Below are 13,610 nucleotides of genomic sequence, written 5' to 3'. Positions count from 1 at the left end.
AGGAAATCTACGAACTACTCACCGTAAGTACGTATTGTACCACATATACGAGTATAGTATGTGTAGTACTATTTACGTGCACCTGTCTGGCATTCCGATTGTGGGAGCCACTACTATCTGGGCAGCCCCGAGCCGGCGATTGACATTGGGGTAGTTGCGGCATGCGGAAGGGGTTTTCGTGTACGAGTATATCCTTGATACTCGTAAAGTGATTACTTTCCCAGGGATGCAGGCAGTTCTTTTTGGTGTTTCTTTCTGCAAAGGCTGAATCTTCCCGAAAAAGTATCTTCAAAATATCTAAGGTTGCTTGGAGCCTTGGCTATATTTTTTGGTTTATTGGTGGAAGAACCCTGAAATTGAAATTAACAAAATGTGATTTGTGATATGTTTTGTAATGAATCACTTTCTGAAAACTTTGCATCAAAATTTTGATAAACAAAATGATACTTTGCCAGGGGTAATCTATCCCTGACATGCGCTTATCAAGTGATCTATGTATATTTCACATATCACATGCGATATGGCTTGTAATAAATCATTTACTGAACAAGGAAATAATATCATACATTTATTTTGAGTGCAATGATGGAATTCTATTTTATCCATCCCGAGTTCATTTCACTGATTTCATTTAACGGTTTAAAGGCCCTCGTCCGACCTGATTAGGAAGTGTTACTGATATAATATCATCCAACAAATCTGGATTCTCCAAAAATTGGTGCAGACGTCGACCAGTAATCGAAATGGAAGGGAATGGTATTTGTTAGACCAGTAAACAGGTGGTTCAAATGAGAGTTATACTGGGCGAGAATTCTTCTTTCAAGTGGAATATCTAATTGTTGTGGGATCAGGATTCCCCGAAGCTAATCGAGTTGTCATTCTGATTATTCCGCAGCGGGTTCTGATGAAACTGTTGATCAGACCTCAACGAACGATTAGATATCATTAATGATACTCGTAACGGCAATTGGCCAAGGGAGTGATTTGATCAATTGAAAGGGAGGGATGCCTTTTTCCAGTCAGTCGAGTGGTCATCGTTATGCGGTAAAAATAGCCAATATCAGAACACTTCAGAGCAGAGCACGCCCCAAACCATATAGATATCAAATTAATTTCGTCACACAATCTAATCGGGCTGCTGGCCAGACCTAATATGATCTTGAGTAGGTGCCATTATCGTTAGTTAATCAATACCCATTGCCTCGAATTTCCCTATCGAGACAATTAACCAACTTTTATAGGCCCTTAACGATTGGATGTTTTCGGATCCCGAATGGAAAAGTCACGGTTACCTGGACTATTTCCAGAACATGGCGAACATCGAGCGAGGAATCTTGCCCAGAAGTCAACAATAGTCCTCCGATATTCGAGGGTGTTGCATCAGTGATTTATAAACAATTTTGTATCTGTCCATTGCAGCGCTATCACTCCTGTCCACCTGTCCGGTAGCGCAATCTTATCTGTCGCATTCAATGGTTTATTGAGCTCCACGGACAAGACAGTAGCATCGGAGTAACTCATCCCCACAGAGGCTGACAGGCAGACAAACAGAAAGACAGGCCTGAGATGACGGAAGTGCGACGTCGGGGCTCGGCTCCCCCACCGGGACACTACCTGTGCGGATTGGCCAACTGGCACCCGGCCTGGCTGCAGAAGTACGCCACCACGAAGATGTTCATGGGTGTCTACGGACTGCTAGGCACCATCCAAGCTATGTCTTACATGTATTTTATTGTTACACTGACCACGCTGGAGAAACGCTTCAAAATACCGAGCCAGACTACAGGTTCGAAGTCCTCCAGAAGAAGAACTACCCTTAAGTGGGCATACTGAATACTTTACTTGATTTTACAGGAATCATACTCAGTGGCAATGAGATCTCACAGATAATGTTGTCCCTCATCTTATCGTACATTGGCGGACAGCGTAATCGTCCGCGCTGGATTGCCTGGGGCATTGTCTTCTGCGGCCTGTCCTGCTACATTCTCGTCCTGCCACATTTCATCTATGGCGCTGGCCAGGATGTCCTCCAGTTCACCAAGGAGTACCAGGATAGCCTAATTAATAGCAACATCGGATTCTGGTATTCCCCTCCCAGTGAGTGCCCAGTAAATACCGCTCTCCCTATATAGACTATATTGTTTCTTCAACTCCACCAGAATGTCACATCAACGCAGAGCGAGCAACTGTGTGGCGTTGGAAAAAAGGAGGAGGGCTGCGATGACCTCTTCACTTATGTGCCCCTGGTCTTGATCTTCCTCTCGCAGTTCGTCCTGGGCGTGGGCAATACCCTGTACTACTCCCTTGGCCAGACCTATCTGGATGATAACACCAAGAAGACAAACACCCCGCTGATGCTCGCGGTAGCCATGTCTCTGAGAATGATTGGTCCAGTCGTTGGCTTCTTCTTTGGTGGGTAAACTTCGTGATTAACGAGCTTATGATACTGATTCCCTGTGGCTCCTCTCCTAGGTTATATCTCCCTAAACACCTTCATTGACCCCACGAAGACCCCGCTGATTGACAGCAAGGATCCGCGCTGGTTGGGAGCTTGGTGGCTCGGCTGGGTCATATTGGGCACTTTGATGTGTCTCTTCTCGGGTTTGATCGGACTCTTTCCCAAGCAGCTGCCGAAGGTTAACGATCCCATCAAGCACAACTCCCACCTGCCTCTGGCCATGCGCCACGAGGAGCTCAAGCGCGAGGAGAATCTCTCGCTGAGCAGTCGCTTCTCCTCGAATGCCGCCTTGGACAACATTGGAGCCGGGGCCGGTGCGAATGCGGATCTGCCCAAGCTGAAAGACTTTCCCCGTGCCCTGATGCGACTGTTGCGCAACAAGCTCCTGATCTTCAACATCACCTCGGCTGTCTTCTATATCCTCGGTGCCTCCGGCTTCATGACTTTCCTCACCAAATACATGGAAGTGCAGTTCCACAAGAACTCACAGAGTGCCACCATTGTGAGTCGATTAATGTCTGTAAAAATATTGAATGAATTCCAAGGTCCAAGTTCGTTTAGGTGGTGGGTCCTGTGTCCATTCTGGGCATGGTCGTTGGCCTAATTGGCTCTGGCCTTGTTCTGTCAAAGAAGAAGCCTGCAGTCAGCAAGGTGCTTATGTGGAACGTGATCGTGGGATGTGTCTACATCATGGGACAGATATCCTATGCCTTCCTCTACTGCCCAGACACCTTTTCCATGACTCATGTGGGCGGGTAAAACTGATAGTCCTGAATCTCATTGCCTATTCTAATGAATTTCGACCGACAGGCTCAACCTGACCAGTGCCTGCAACTCCAACTGCTCCTGCAGTGGTATAAGCTACACCCCAGTCTGCCACGAGCCCACGGATACCACATACTTCTCGCCTGCCATGCGGGCTGTCAGGGCTACAACGCCGAGTCGAAGCTCTACGAGAACTGCAGTTGTCTGGCAGAAGCTTGTGTAGTGCAGCCCAACGCCGCTCAGAGGCTGCTGAAACTACTGGAGCCTACCACTCAACCTCCACAACTGGACGAAACCACGGACTTCACGCTCAGTGGCAGTGGGTGCCGCTGCTCAATGATGAAAATGACTTCGAAGATCAGTTGCTGTCGCGAGTTCGTCGATCCAGTCCAGAAGAGGTTATTCGGGGCCGGGGGATCTGCATGCAAGGCTGCAACTGGAGCTTCTGGGTGTTCTCCATAACCTCGATGATCGTCAATTGGTTTGGGTCCTCTGGCCGTGTGGGAAATGTGCTGGTCAACTACCGGGCGGTGGAGTCTGGGGACAAGTCCTTTGCCCAGGGATTGGCACTGATGATGATCAGTATGTTTGCCTTGATTCCGGGTCCGATTATATTCGGGCGCCTCATCGATTCCACGTGTCTGGTGTGGACGAAGACCTGCAACGGCAATGGCAATTGCCAGCTGTACGATCAGACGCGGTTCCTGTACTCCATCAACTTTTTATCCTGCTGTAAGATCACCAGGGGCTCCCCGTTCTCAGGAACCAAACCAATCTAATTTCCTTCTCTTTGGACAGTACTCACCTTCATTGGAATGTTATTTGATTACCTGGTCTGGTACTACGGCCGGGACCTGGATATCTATGGGTGACAAGGAGGCTAAGCAGGTGGAGCGGGCCAACAGGAAGGACCAGCCCATTACTCCCCTCCTGGCCAAGAAATCCGAGAGGATCCAAGAGGAATACTAAAGCTAGAGCCAATGCGTGATACTCAATTCTGAGGAATAGGGTCCTATAGGACAGGCGAGACCGAGATCCTAACATGAAACGAAAGGTAGAAGAAATTTTTAGAGTAAGTATCGGTAGAGCGAGATCCGGCAATGCCATAATTCCACCGCCATATGTACAAACCTCTCGCTGTCGTCTAGGATATTATCCATTTTGTTTATTTTCGTGTTTAATTTTCATGTTTTTTCTACTCATTTAAGAAACACTACACCGTGAATAGCTTTATAATAAATGAAAATGAATTTATATTTACATAATATAATTTAATCAAAAAGACAAAAAGTGTTTCTAAAATGCAAGACTCGACATTATGTTTATAAACCGATTTATTTTGAAAACCTAACGCGGCTTGGAATGAATCGTTTCGCCACGTAGACATTGACCACTTCTAGCTTTACTAATGGAGAAGACTTTCGCCTGGAATATGCTGCACTAATCCAGTAACAGTAATCTATATGACTGGCTAGCTTCCGGCGGCACAGCACGTAGGAGCATCGGAAAATAGATGAAACTCTTTTCCACACCACCAGCATTTGGTAAAGTTCTAGGCGCGTTTTTTTAACGTGGTATCCCCAGTAGGCCTACTCCACAGTTCTACGAAATCTCAATTGTGTCCATATGTGTGAATAGAATGCTTCCGATCTGTTATAAAAATTAAAAACAGATATTGTGTACATTTCTGGGTTGTTTTCTGAGTTAAGATGCCGTAACCGATTACTTAATTACTGTATCCCTCAGATGCCTTGTGTCGTTGTGTGGATCCTTTGTTCCATCCATAGCTGAACACCTTTCGTGTTGCTTGTCGGTTACATTTTCCGTCGATCCATCCCTCGATAAATGTTCTATGTATGTATATGAACTCGCCATCGCATAATGTGTAAGGATGCTCCGAAGTGTATTGGTTTGTTGTTGCCTGGGTGCATCGCTTTTATCCTAAAAATGAAAAGCAGGAAATTAGGTGTACATTTAATGTATGAATGAAAATTATTTTTTTTGCGGATTCCTGAGGTAAGACACTGAAACTGAACAATTACCAATCGCTGCCTGCCTTGAGAGGTATCAAGCCGGTACAGAATTACTTCTCTTCGGTGGTACCGTACATATGTACGAGTATATGTGTTCAATACGTATGACCTATGTATTGTCTACTGGAACTGGTCGTTTGCAACGTGGTGTCTAAAAAAAGGTCAATTTATAAAAAAAAAAAAAAAAAAATATTTACAAATACAAACTAAGCTTACATTTATGCCTTTTTTTTTTGTTTTTTTTTTGTTTTTTTTTGTTTTTTTTTGTTTTTTTTTTTTTTTTTTTTTTTTTTATTTTACTTTTTTTTTTTTTTTTTTTTTTTTACACTTTATACTTAAATCTAAAAACACTTTTTGCTTAAAATTAGTTGAAAACAGAAAATTTAGATTTTATGTGTTGCCTGGATGGTGCCTATTTATATACTGATATTTTCCAGTAGTCTACAACGTATCACAAATTGACAACTGGGGTTTCATCGGGCATGGACTACTGGGTTACTTTTTGTCGAAAATATGTGGCTTTAGTTTTGTGAGAAAAGTATGCCGAGTGCTTCATGCTACATAAGCTCTTCCACTGTTTTTCGAGGAAGACAATCCGCGGGGTCCTCCAATGGATTGCGAAATATGGATTTGGTCCAGAAATATATCCGCCTTGCACTGTTAATAAAAAGTTCTCTAAGAAAAACTCGCATGTTTTTGGTTCGCTTGGTTGAGTTTACATTTGAGTTTCGTTTCTGTATAAATATTCCCGTTTTGTCGGCCCTCGTCCGACCTGATTAGGAAGTGTTACTGATATAATATCATCCAACAAATCTGGATTCTCCGAAAATTGGTGCAGACGTCGACCAGTAATCGAAATGGAAGGGAATGGTATTTGTTAGACCAGTAAACAGGTGGTTCAAATGAGAGTTATACTGGGCGAGAATTCTTCTTTCAAGTGGAATATCTAATTGTTGTGGGATCAGGATTCCCCGAAGCTAATCGAGTTGTCATTCTGATTATTCCGCAGCGGGTTCTGATGAAACTGTTGATCAGACCTCAACGAACGATTAGATATCATTAATGATACTCGTAACGGCAATTGGCCAAGGGAGTGATTTGATCAATTGAAAGGGAGGGATGCCTTTTTCCAGTACAGTCGAGTGGTCATCGTTATGCGGTAAAAATAGCCAATATCAGAAACACTTCAGAGCAGAGCACGCCCCAAACCATATAGATATCAAATTAATTTCGTCACACAATCTAATCGGGCTGCTGGCCAGACCTAATATGATCTTGAGTAGGTGCCATTATCGTTAGTTAATCAATACCCAATGCCTCGAATTTCCCTATCGAGACAATTAACCAACTTTTATAGGCCCTTAACGATTGGATGTTTTCGGATCCCGAATGGAAAAGTCACGGTTACCTGGACTATTTCCAGAACATGGCGAATATCGAGCGAGGAATCTTGCCCAGAAGTCAACAATAGTCCTCCGATATTCGAGGTCCTCCACTCATCCCCACAGAGGCTGACAGGCAGACAAACAGAAAGACAGGCCTGAGATGACGGAAGTGCGACGTCGGGGCTCGGCTCCCCCACCGGGACACTACCTGTGCGGATTGGCCAACTGGCACCCGGCCTGGCTGCAGAAGTACGCCACCACGAAGATGTTCATGGGTGTCTACGGACTGCTAGGCACCATCCAAGCTATGTCTTACATGTATTTTATTGTTACAACCTGACCACGCTGGAGAAAACGCTTCAAAATACCGAGCCAGACTACAGGTTCGAAGTCCTCCAGAAGAAGAACTACCCTTAAGTGGGCATACTGAATACTTTACTTGATTTTACAGGAATCATACTCAGTGGCAATGAGATCTCACAGATAATGTTGTCCCTCATCTTATCGTACATTGGCGGACAGCGTAATCGTCCGCGCTGGATTGCCTGGGGCATTGTCTTCTGCGGCCTGTCCTGCTACATTCTCGTCCTGCCACATTCATCTATGGCGCTGGCCAGGATGTCTTGCAGTTCACCAAGGAGTACCAGGATAGCCTAATTAATAGCACATCGGATTCTGGTATTCCCCCTCCCAGTGAGTGCCCAGTAATACCGCTCTCCCTATATAGACTATATTGTTTTCTTCAACTCCACCAGAATGTCACATCAACGCAGAGCGAGCAACTGTGTGGCGTTGGAAAAAAGGAGGAGGGCTGCGATGACCTCTTCACTTATGTGCCCCTGGTCTTGATCTTCCTCTCGCAGTTCGTCCTGGGCGTGGGCAATACCCTGTACTACTCCCTTGGCCAGACCTATCTGGATGATAACACCAAGAAGACAAACACCCCGCTGATGCTCGCGGTAGCCATGTCTCTGAGAATGATTGGTCCAGTCGTTGGCTTCTTCTTTGGTGGGTAAACTTCGTGATTAACGAGCTTATGATACTGATTCCCTGTGGCTCCTATCCTAGGTTATATCTCCCTAAACACCTTCATTGACCCCACGAAGACCCCGCTGATTGACAGCAAGGATCCGCGCTGGTTGGGAGCTGGTGGCTCGGCTGGGTCATATTGGGCACTTTGATGTGTCTCTTCTCGGGTTTGAATCGGACTCTTTCCCAAGCAGCTGCCGAAGGTTAACGATCCCATCAAGCACAACTCCCACCTGCCTCTGGCCATGCGCCACGAGGAGCTCAAGCGCGAGGAGAATCTCTCGCTGAGCAGTCGCTTCTCCTCGAATGCCGCCTTGGACAACATTGGAGCCGGGGCCGGTGCGAATGCGGATCTGCCCAAGCTGAAAGACTTTCCCCGTGCCCTGATGCGACTGTTGCGCAACAAGCTCCTGATCTTCAACATCACCTCGGCTGTCTTCTATATCCTCGGTGCCTCCGGCTTCATGACTTTCCTCACCAAATACATGGAAGTGCAGTTCCACAAGAACTCACAGAGTGCCACCATTGTGAGTCGATTAATGTCTGTAAAAATATTGAATGAATTCCAAGGTCCAAGTTCGTTTTAGGTGGTGGGTCCTGTGTCCATTCTGGGCATGGTCGTTGGCCTATTGGCTCTGGCCTTGTTCTGTCAAAGAAGAAGCCTGCAGTCAGCAAGGTGCTTATGTGGAACGTGATCGTGGGATTGTCTACATCATGGGACAGATATCCTATGCCTTCCTCTACTGCCCAGACACCTTTTCCATGACTCATGTGGGCGGGTAAACTGATAGTCCTGAATCTCATTGCCTATTCTAATGAATTTCGACCGACTGCCATGCGGGCTGTCAGGGCTACAACGCCGAGTCGAAGCTCTACGAGAACTGCAGTTGTCTGGCAGAAGCTGGTGTAGTGCAGCCAACGCCGCTCAGAGGCTGCTGAAACTACCACTTCAACCTCCACAACTGGACGAAACCACGGACTTCACGCTCAGTGGCAGTGGTTATTCGGCCGGGGATCTGCATGCAAGGCTGCAACTGGAAGCTTCTGGGTGTTCTCCATAACCTCGATGATCGTCAATTGGTTGGGTCCTCTGGCCGTGTGGGAAATGTGCTGGTCAACTACCGGGCGGTGGAGTCTGGGGACAAGTCCTTTGCCCAGGGATTGGCACTGATGATGATCAGTATGTTTGCCTTGATTCCGGGTCCGATTATATTCGGGCGGCCTCATCGATTCCACGTGTCTGGTGTGGACGAAGACCTGCAACGGCATGGCAATTGCCAGCTGTACGATCAGACGCGGTTCCGGTACTCCATCAACTTTTTATCCTGCTGTAAGATCACCAGGGGCTCCCCGTTCTCAGGAACCAAACCAATCTAATTTCCTTCTCTTTGGACAGTACTCACCTTCATTGGAATGTTATTTGATTACCTGGTCTGGTACTACGGCCGGGACCTGGATATCTATGGTGACAAGGAGGGCTAAGCAGGTGGGAGCGGCCAACAGGAAGGACCAGCCCATTACTCCCCTCCTGGGCCAAGAAATCCGAGAGGATCCAAGAGGAATACTAAAGCTAGAGCCAATGCGTGATACTCAATTCTGAGGAATAGGGTCCTATAGGACAGGCGAGAACCGAGAATCCTAACATGAAAACGAAAGGTGTAGAAGAAATTTTAGAGTAAGTATCGGTAGAGCGAGATCCGGCAATGCCATAATTCCACCGCCATATGTACAAACCTCTCGCTGTCGTCTAGGATATTATCCATTTTGTTTATTTTCGTGTTATTTTTCATGTTTTTTCTACTCATTTAAGAAACACTACACCGTGAATAGCTTTATAATAAATGAAAATGAATTTATATTTACATAATATAATTTAATCAAAAAGACAAAAAGTGTTTCTAAAATGCAAGACTCGACATTATGTTTATAAACCGATTTATTTGAAACCTAACGCGGCTTGGGAATGATCGTTTCGCCACGTAGACATTGACCACTTCTAGCTTTACTAATGGAGAAGACTTTCGCCTGGAATATTCTGCACTAATCCAAGTAACAGTAATCTATATGACTGGCTAGCTTCCGGCGGCACAGCACGTAGGAGCATCGGAAAATAGATGAACTCTTTCCACACCACCAGCATTTGGTAAAGTTCTAGGCGCGTTTTTTTTAACGTGGTATCCCCCAGTAGGCCTACTCCACAGTTCTACGAAATCTCAATTGTGTCCATATGTGTGAATAGAATGCTTCCGATCTGTTATAAAAATTAAAACAGATAATTGTGTACATTTCTGGGTTGTTTTCTTAGTTAAGATGCCGTAAACCGATTACTTAATTACTGTATCCCTTAGATGCCTTGTGTCGTATGATCCTTTGTCCATCCATAGCTGAACACCTTTCGTGTTGCTTGTCGGTTACATTTTCCGTCGATCCATCCCTCGATAAATGTTCTAATGTATGTATATGAAATCGCCATCGCATAATGTGTAAGGATGCTCCGAAGTGTATTGGTTTGTTGTTGCCTGGGTGATAGCGAGAAGTCTGAATTGTGTCCCGATGTGCATCGCTTTTATCCTAAAAATGAAAAGCAGGAAATTAGGTGTACATTTCAGAATGAAAATTATTTTTTTTGCGGATCCTGAGGTAAGACACTGAACTGAACAATACCAATTACTTCTCTTCGGTGGTACCGAGTACGAGTACGAGTACGAGTACGAGTATATGTGTTCAATACGTATGACCCATGTATTGTCTACTGGAACTGGTCGTTTGCAACGTGGTGTCTAAAAAAAGGTCAATTTATAAAAAAAAAAAAAAATATTTACAAACACAAACTAAGCTTACATTTATGCCTTTTTTTGTTTTTTTTTTTTTCCTTTTTTCGTTTTTTTTTTTTTTTTTTTTGTTATTTCCTTTTTTTTTTTTTTTTTTTTTTTTACACTTATACTTAAATCTAAAAACACTTTTTGCTTAAAATTAGTTGAAAACAGAAAATTTAGATTTTTATGTGTTGCCTGGATGGTGCCTATTTATATACTGATATTTTCCAGTAGTCTACAACGTATCACAAATTGACAACTGGGGTTTCATCGGGCATGGACTACTGGGTTTACTTTTGTCGAAATATGTGGCTTTAGTTTTGTGAGAAAAGTATGCCGAGTGCTTCATGCTACATAAGCTCTTCCACTGTTTTTCGAGGAAGACAATCCGCGGGGTCCTCCAATGGATTGCGAAATATGGATTTTGGTCCAGAAATATATCCCCCTTGCACTGTTAATAAAAAGTTCTCTAAGAAAAACACGCATGTTTTTGGTTCGCTTGGTTTTTTCATCTTTTTTTGTTGTAATTTTTTCACGTTTTATTAATAAAAAAATGTTCAAATGTATGCGGTTGTTTTTTTCAATTCATTTCATCGTATTTGTATAATAATAATAACATTTGAGTTTCGTTTTCTGTATAAATATTCCCGTTTTGTCTATATATTTCTATTATTTCGATCGCTTCTATTCCCTTACTTAGTGTTCGAGCCACCGTTCTGTTATCAGTGGCTGGCTGTCTATGTGTGTGTGAAACATTGTTAAATAAGTTCTCGCGTGGTCAACAATTATATCGCACTTATTTTATTAATATATAATTAATTAAATATCCCTCGGTTTCGATTCTTAGGAGGAGGCTGGGGAAAGCGTAAAAGCAGGTCTATTCCATCGTTACGAGTAAGAGTATGCTCTCGAATTTAAATATTTCTCAGTTAATTGGATTATTAACTTAGACGAAGGGCGACTGTTCAACGACTGTTTAATGATATTATTATATAAATTATTAATCATTTACTTGTTTGTTTCAATGGCAACAACTTTTTATTTAAACGTTCATGCTGTTAACAAAGGCGGGGGAGCTAGGGCAAGCCATACATACTTTTTGAATGTAAGTTTGGTTAGACAAAACGAGGACAAAACTCTGAACAATGTGTGAATATTTTTTGAAACCGCCTTGGTCCTGGTTCTGGTCCTGTATGGGTAAATAATATGTAAAATCATAGGTAAATTCAATGAAGAAACTGACATCAAAACCTCGTTCGTTTTTTTTTCTGCTTGATAGCAAAAGGCATTTTTATTTTCCTTCATAATGGGGCTTTCGTATTTCGTGGTATTTGCACGATTTCTTCAATTACTAAATTATAAAAATCAAAAATTCGTTTGTAGTAGTAAAACAAATTTGGGGTGTTTAAAGGGAATATATAGTAAAGTAAGTAATGAAGTAATCAAATTAACAATTACATTTTTACGTAATGGATTATGTTCGCGTACAGTTTCGGTTTCTGCTTCGTGTTGTTTTAGGTTATAATGATTTCAAACAAATCTATCATTTGAGCTTACGAATCAAACTAACTTTGCAAAGATCTTGGGGCTTAAACTTAAATTAAAGCCTTTAGTTATATATGTAAAAAAATATAATAGGGGAAGTAATCGTAAACGATTTTGCGGGAATATTTAACAAATTTGCAATTCAAAGGCATACAAAGGGGAAATCTATGGGAATGGGGGATGGGGAACCGTGGCGGAGACCGGTTCGGATATATTTCTTACTTTTCGCTTGTATAATATAAAAATTGGGTAGCTTGCAGCTTTTAGTTCTTTAGTTTTTAAAAAATGTCACGACTTGCGCGTGATTTAGGCATGTACGTGTACGTTATATAATGCTTACAGTTTATACAAAAGTAATAGACCAAAATAAAAACGACGGCGGCTCGACTTATTCTCAATATACTCGTACGTATAGTTGAGAGTATGGCCTTAACAAACGCAAATTGTAAAGAACCTATTTATGCATTATCATACGTAATCATTATCATCATCGGCATCGTCATCATCTCTGATGCGTTTATATATATATACATATGTATATATATATATGCATATATAGTGTATTTTTGTGTATATATAATAGTACATCTTGTTTTGCAATGGTCTTGCTACCGATTTTCTGTTAGTTGCACACAATATAGTTTATGTTTCGTATATAATGCATTTCTGTTTCGATCTCTGAATGGGAGAGTCATTGTCCGCTTGTCCCAGCTGGGTGTCTTTCCGGGTTGTAAATGAACTTTCCGTTTCCCGCTCATATAATGCACATTAAAACGGGCTCTGGTAACGGATTCAATTCAGCGATTGATGTCGTTTGCTATATATAACCTTCCTCTAATCAATATATAAGTTGCTATTGCTGTTAATGTAAAAGAACAGTATGTGGTGTATGGGGGTGTACTGCCTGGGTTTTGTAAAATATGAAGAAAGCGTGGCGTTTTTTGTTGTCTCTCGTCTCGCGTGCAATGCATTTCTCAAAGTCGCAGTGAAAGGCGGGCGCTAGAATGTAGCTCGGCTCAATTTATTCGACCACCTTCAGTACCTTGCCAATGGCAATGGTTTTGTCTGAAAGAGAGAAAGCATTATTAAAGAAATTTGCACTTATTTTCTCCCTGCAAAAAACTCACTTTCATCTCTTAGCGTGAAGCGGCCCATTTGTGGAAGAGCTTAAACTGTTCAAGGCAAATCATTCCGGAGCATTCGATTCGCATAATTGCAACCTGATCCTGCTTAACGAAACCGTGGACGTGTTTTGATTTGTCACCAGACTTTTTGTCGACCAACAGATGAGGGCCTATTGAAATGTATGCATGAATTGTGTCAGAACATATGGGGCCTGAACAGGATATAAGGAGACGCACCTTTACTGTGACCTCTTCGGCACGCAGTGTATGTGCATGACGGCCGAGTAACCCGCACAGATAATTGATTTATGTTCTAATATAACGACCTGAGCATCAAAGATTTTTCCCGTCTTAATGGGATTAGTGGCATCGCAGAGTACAAAACCAGGCGAGACATCCTCTTCCTCGATGCCCTACAGAACAAATCACATGTTAATATACAAATATTTAAACCT

General features: G+C 43.0%; 1 protein-coding gene and 1 pseudogene across 1 annotated transcript; both read left to right on the top strand.

The window, feature by feature from the left end:
• The first annotated feature begins 1,518 nt into the window (after positions 1–1,518).
• On the top strand, positions 1,519–4,394 carry LOC113565918 (solute carrier organic anion transporter family member 2A1-like). The gene is given in 9 exon segments (XM_026989287.1): positions 1,519–1,786; positions 1,855–2,412; positions 2,473–2,960; positions 3,020–3,213; positions 3,269–3,360; positions 3,363–3,544; positions 3,547–3,955; positions 4,022–4,089; positions 4,091–4,394. Coding segments are annotated over 9 exon segments (2,313 nt in total). The 5' UTR covers positions 1,519–1,566; the 3' UTR covers positions 4,193–4,394.
• Positions 4,395–6,684: 2,290 nt separating this feature from the next.
• LOC113565916 lies at positions 6,685–9,291 on the top strand (annotated as a pseudogene).
• The last annotated feature ends 4,319 nt before the right edge of the window (positions 9,292–13,610 follow it).

Source organism: Drosophila persimilis, unplaced genomic scaffold (genome assembly GCF_003286085.1).
Source record: "Drosophila persimilis strain 14011-0111.01,24,50 unplaced genomic scaffold, DperRS2 tig00000209-arrow-arrow-pilon, whole genome shotgun sequence".
NCBI classification, from domain to species: domain Eukaryota; kingdom Metazoa; phylum Arthropoda; class Insecta; order Diptera; family Drosophilidae; genus Drosophila; species Drosophila persimilis.
The sequence above is the reverse complement of the archived record's forward strand: the minus strand, read 5'-3'. Positions and strand labels throughout refer to the sequence as shown.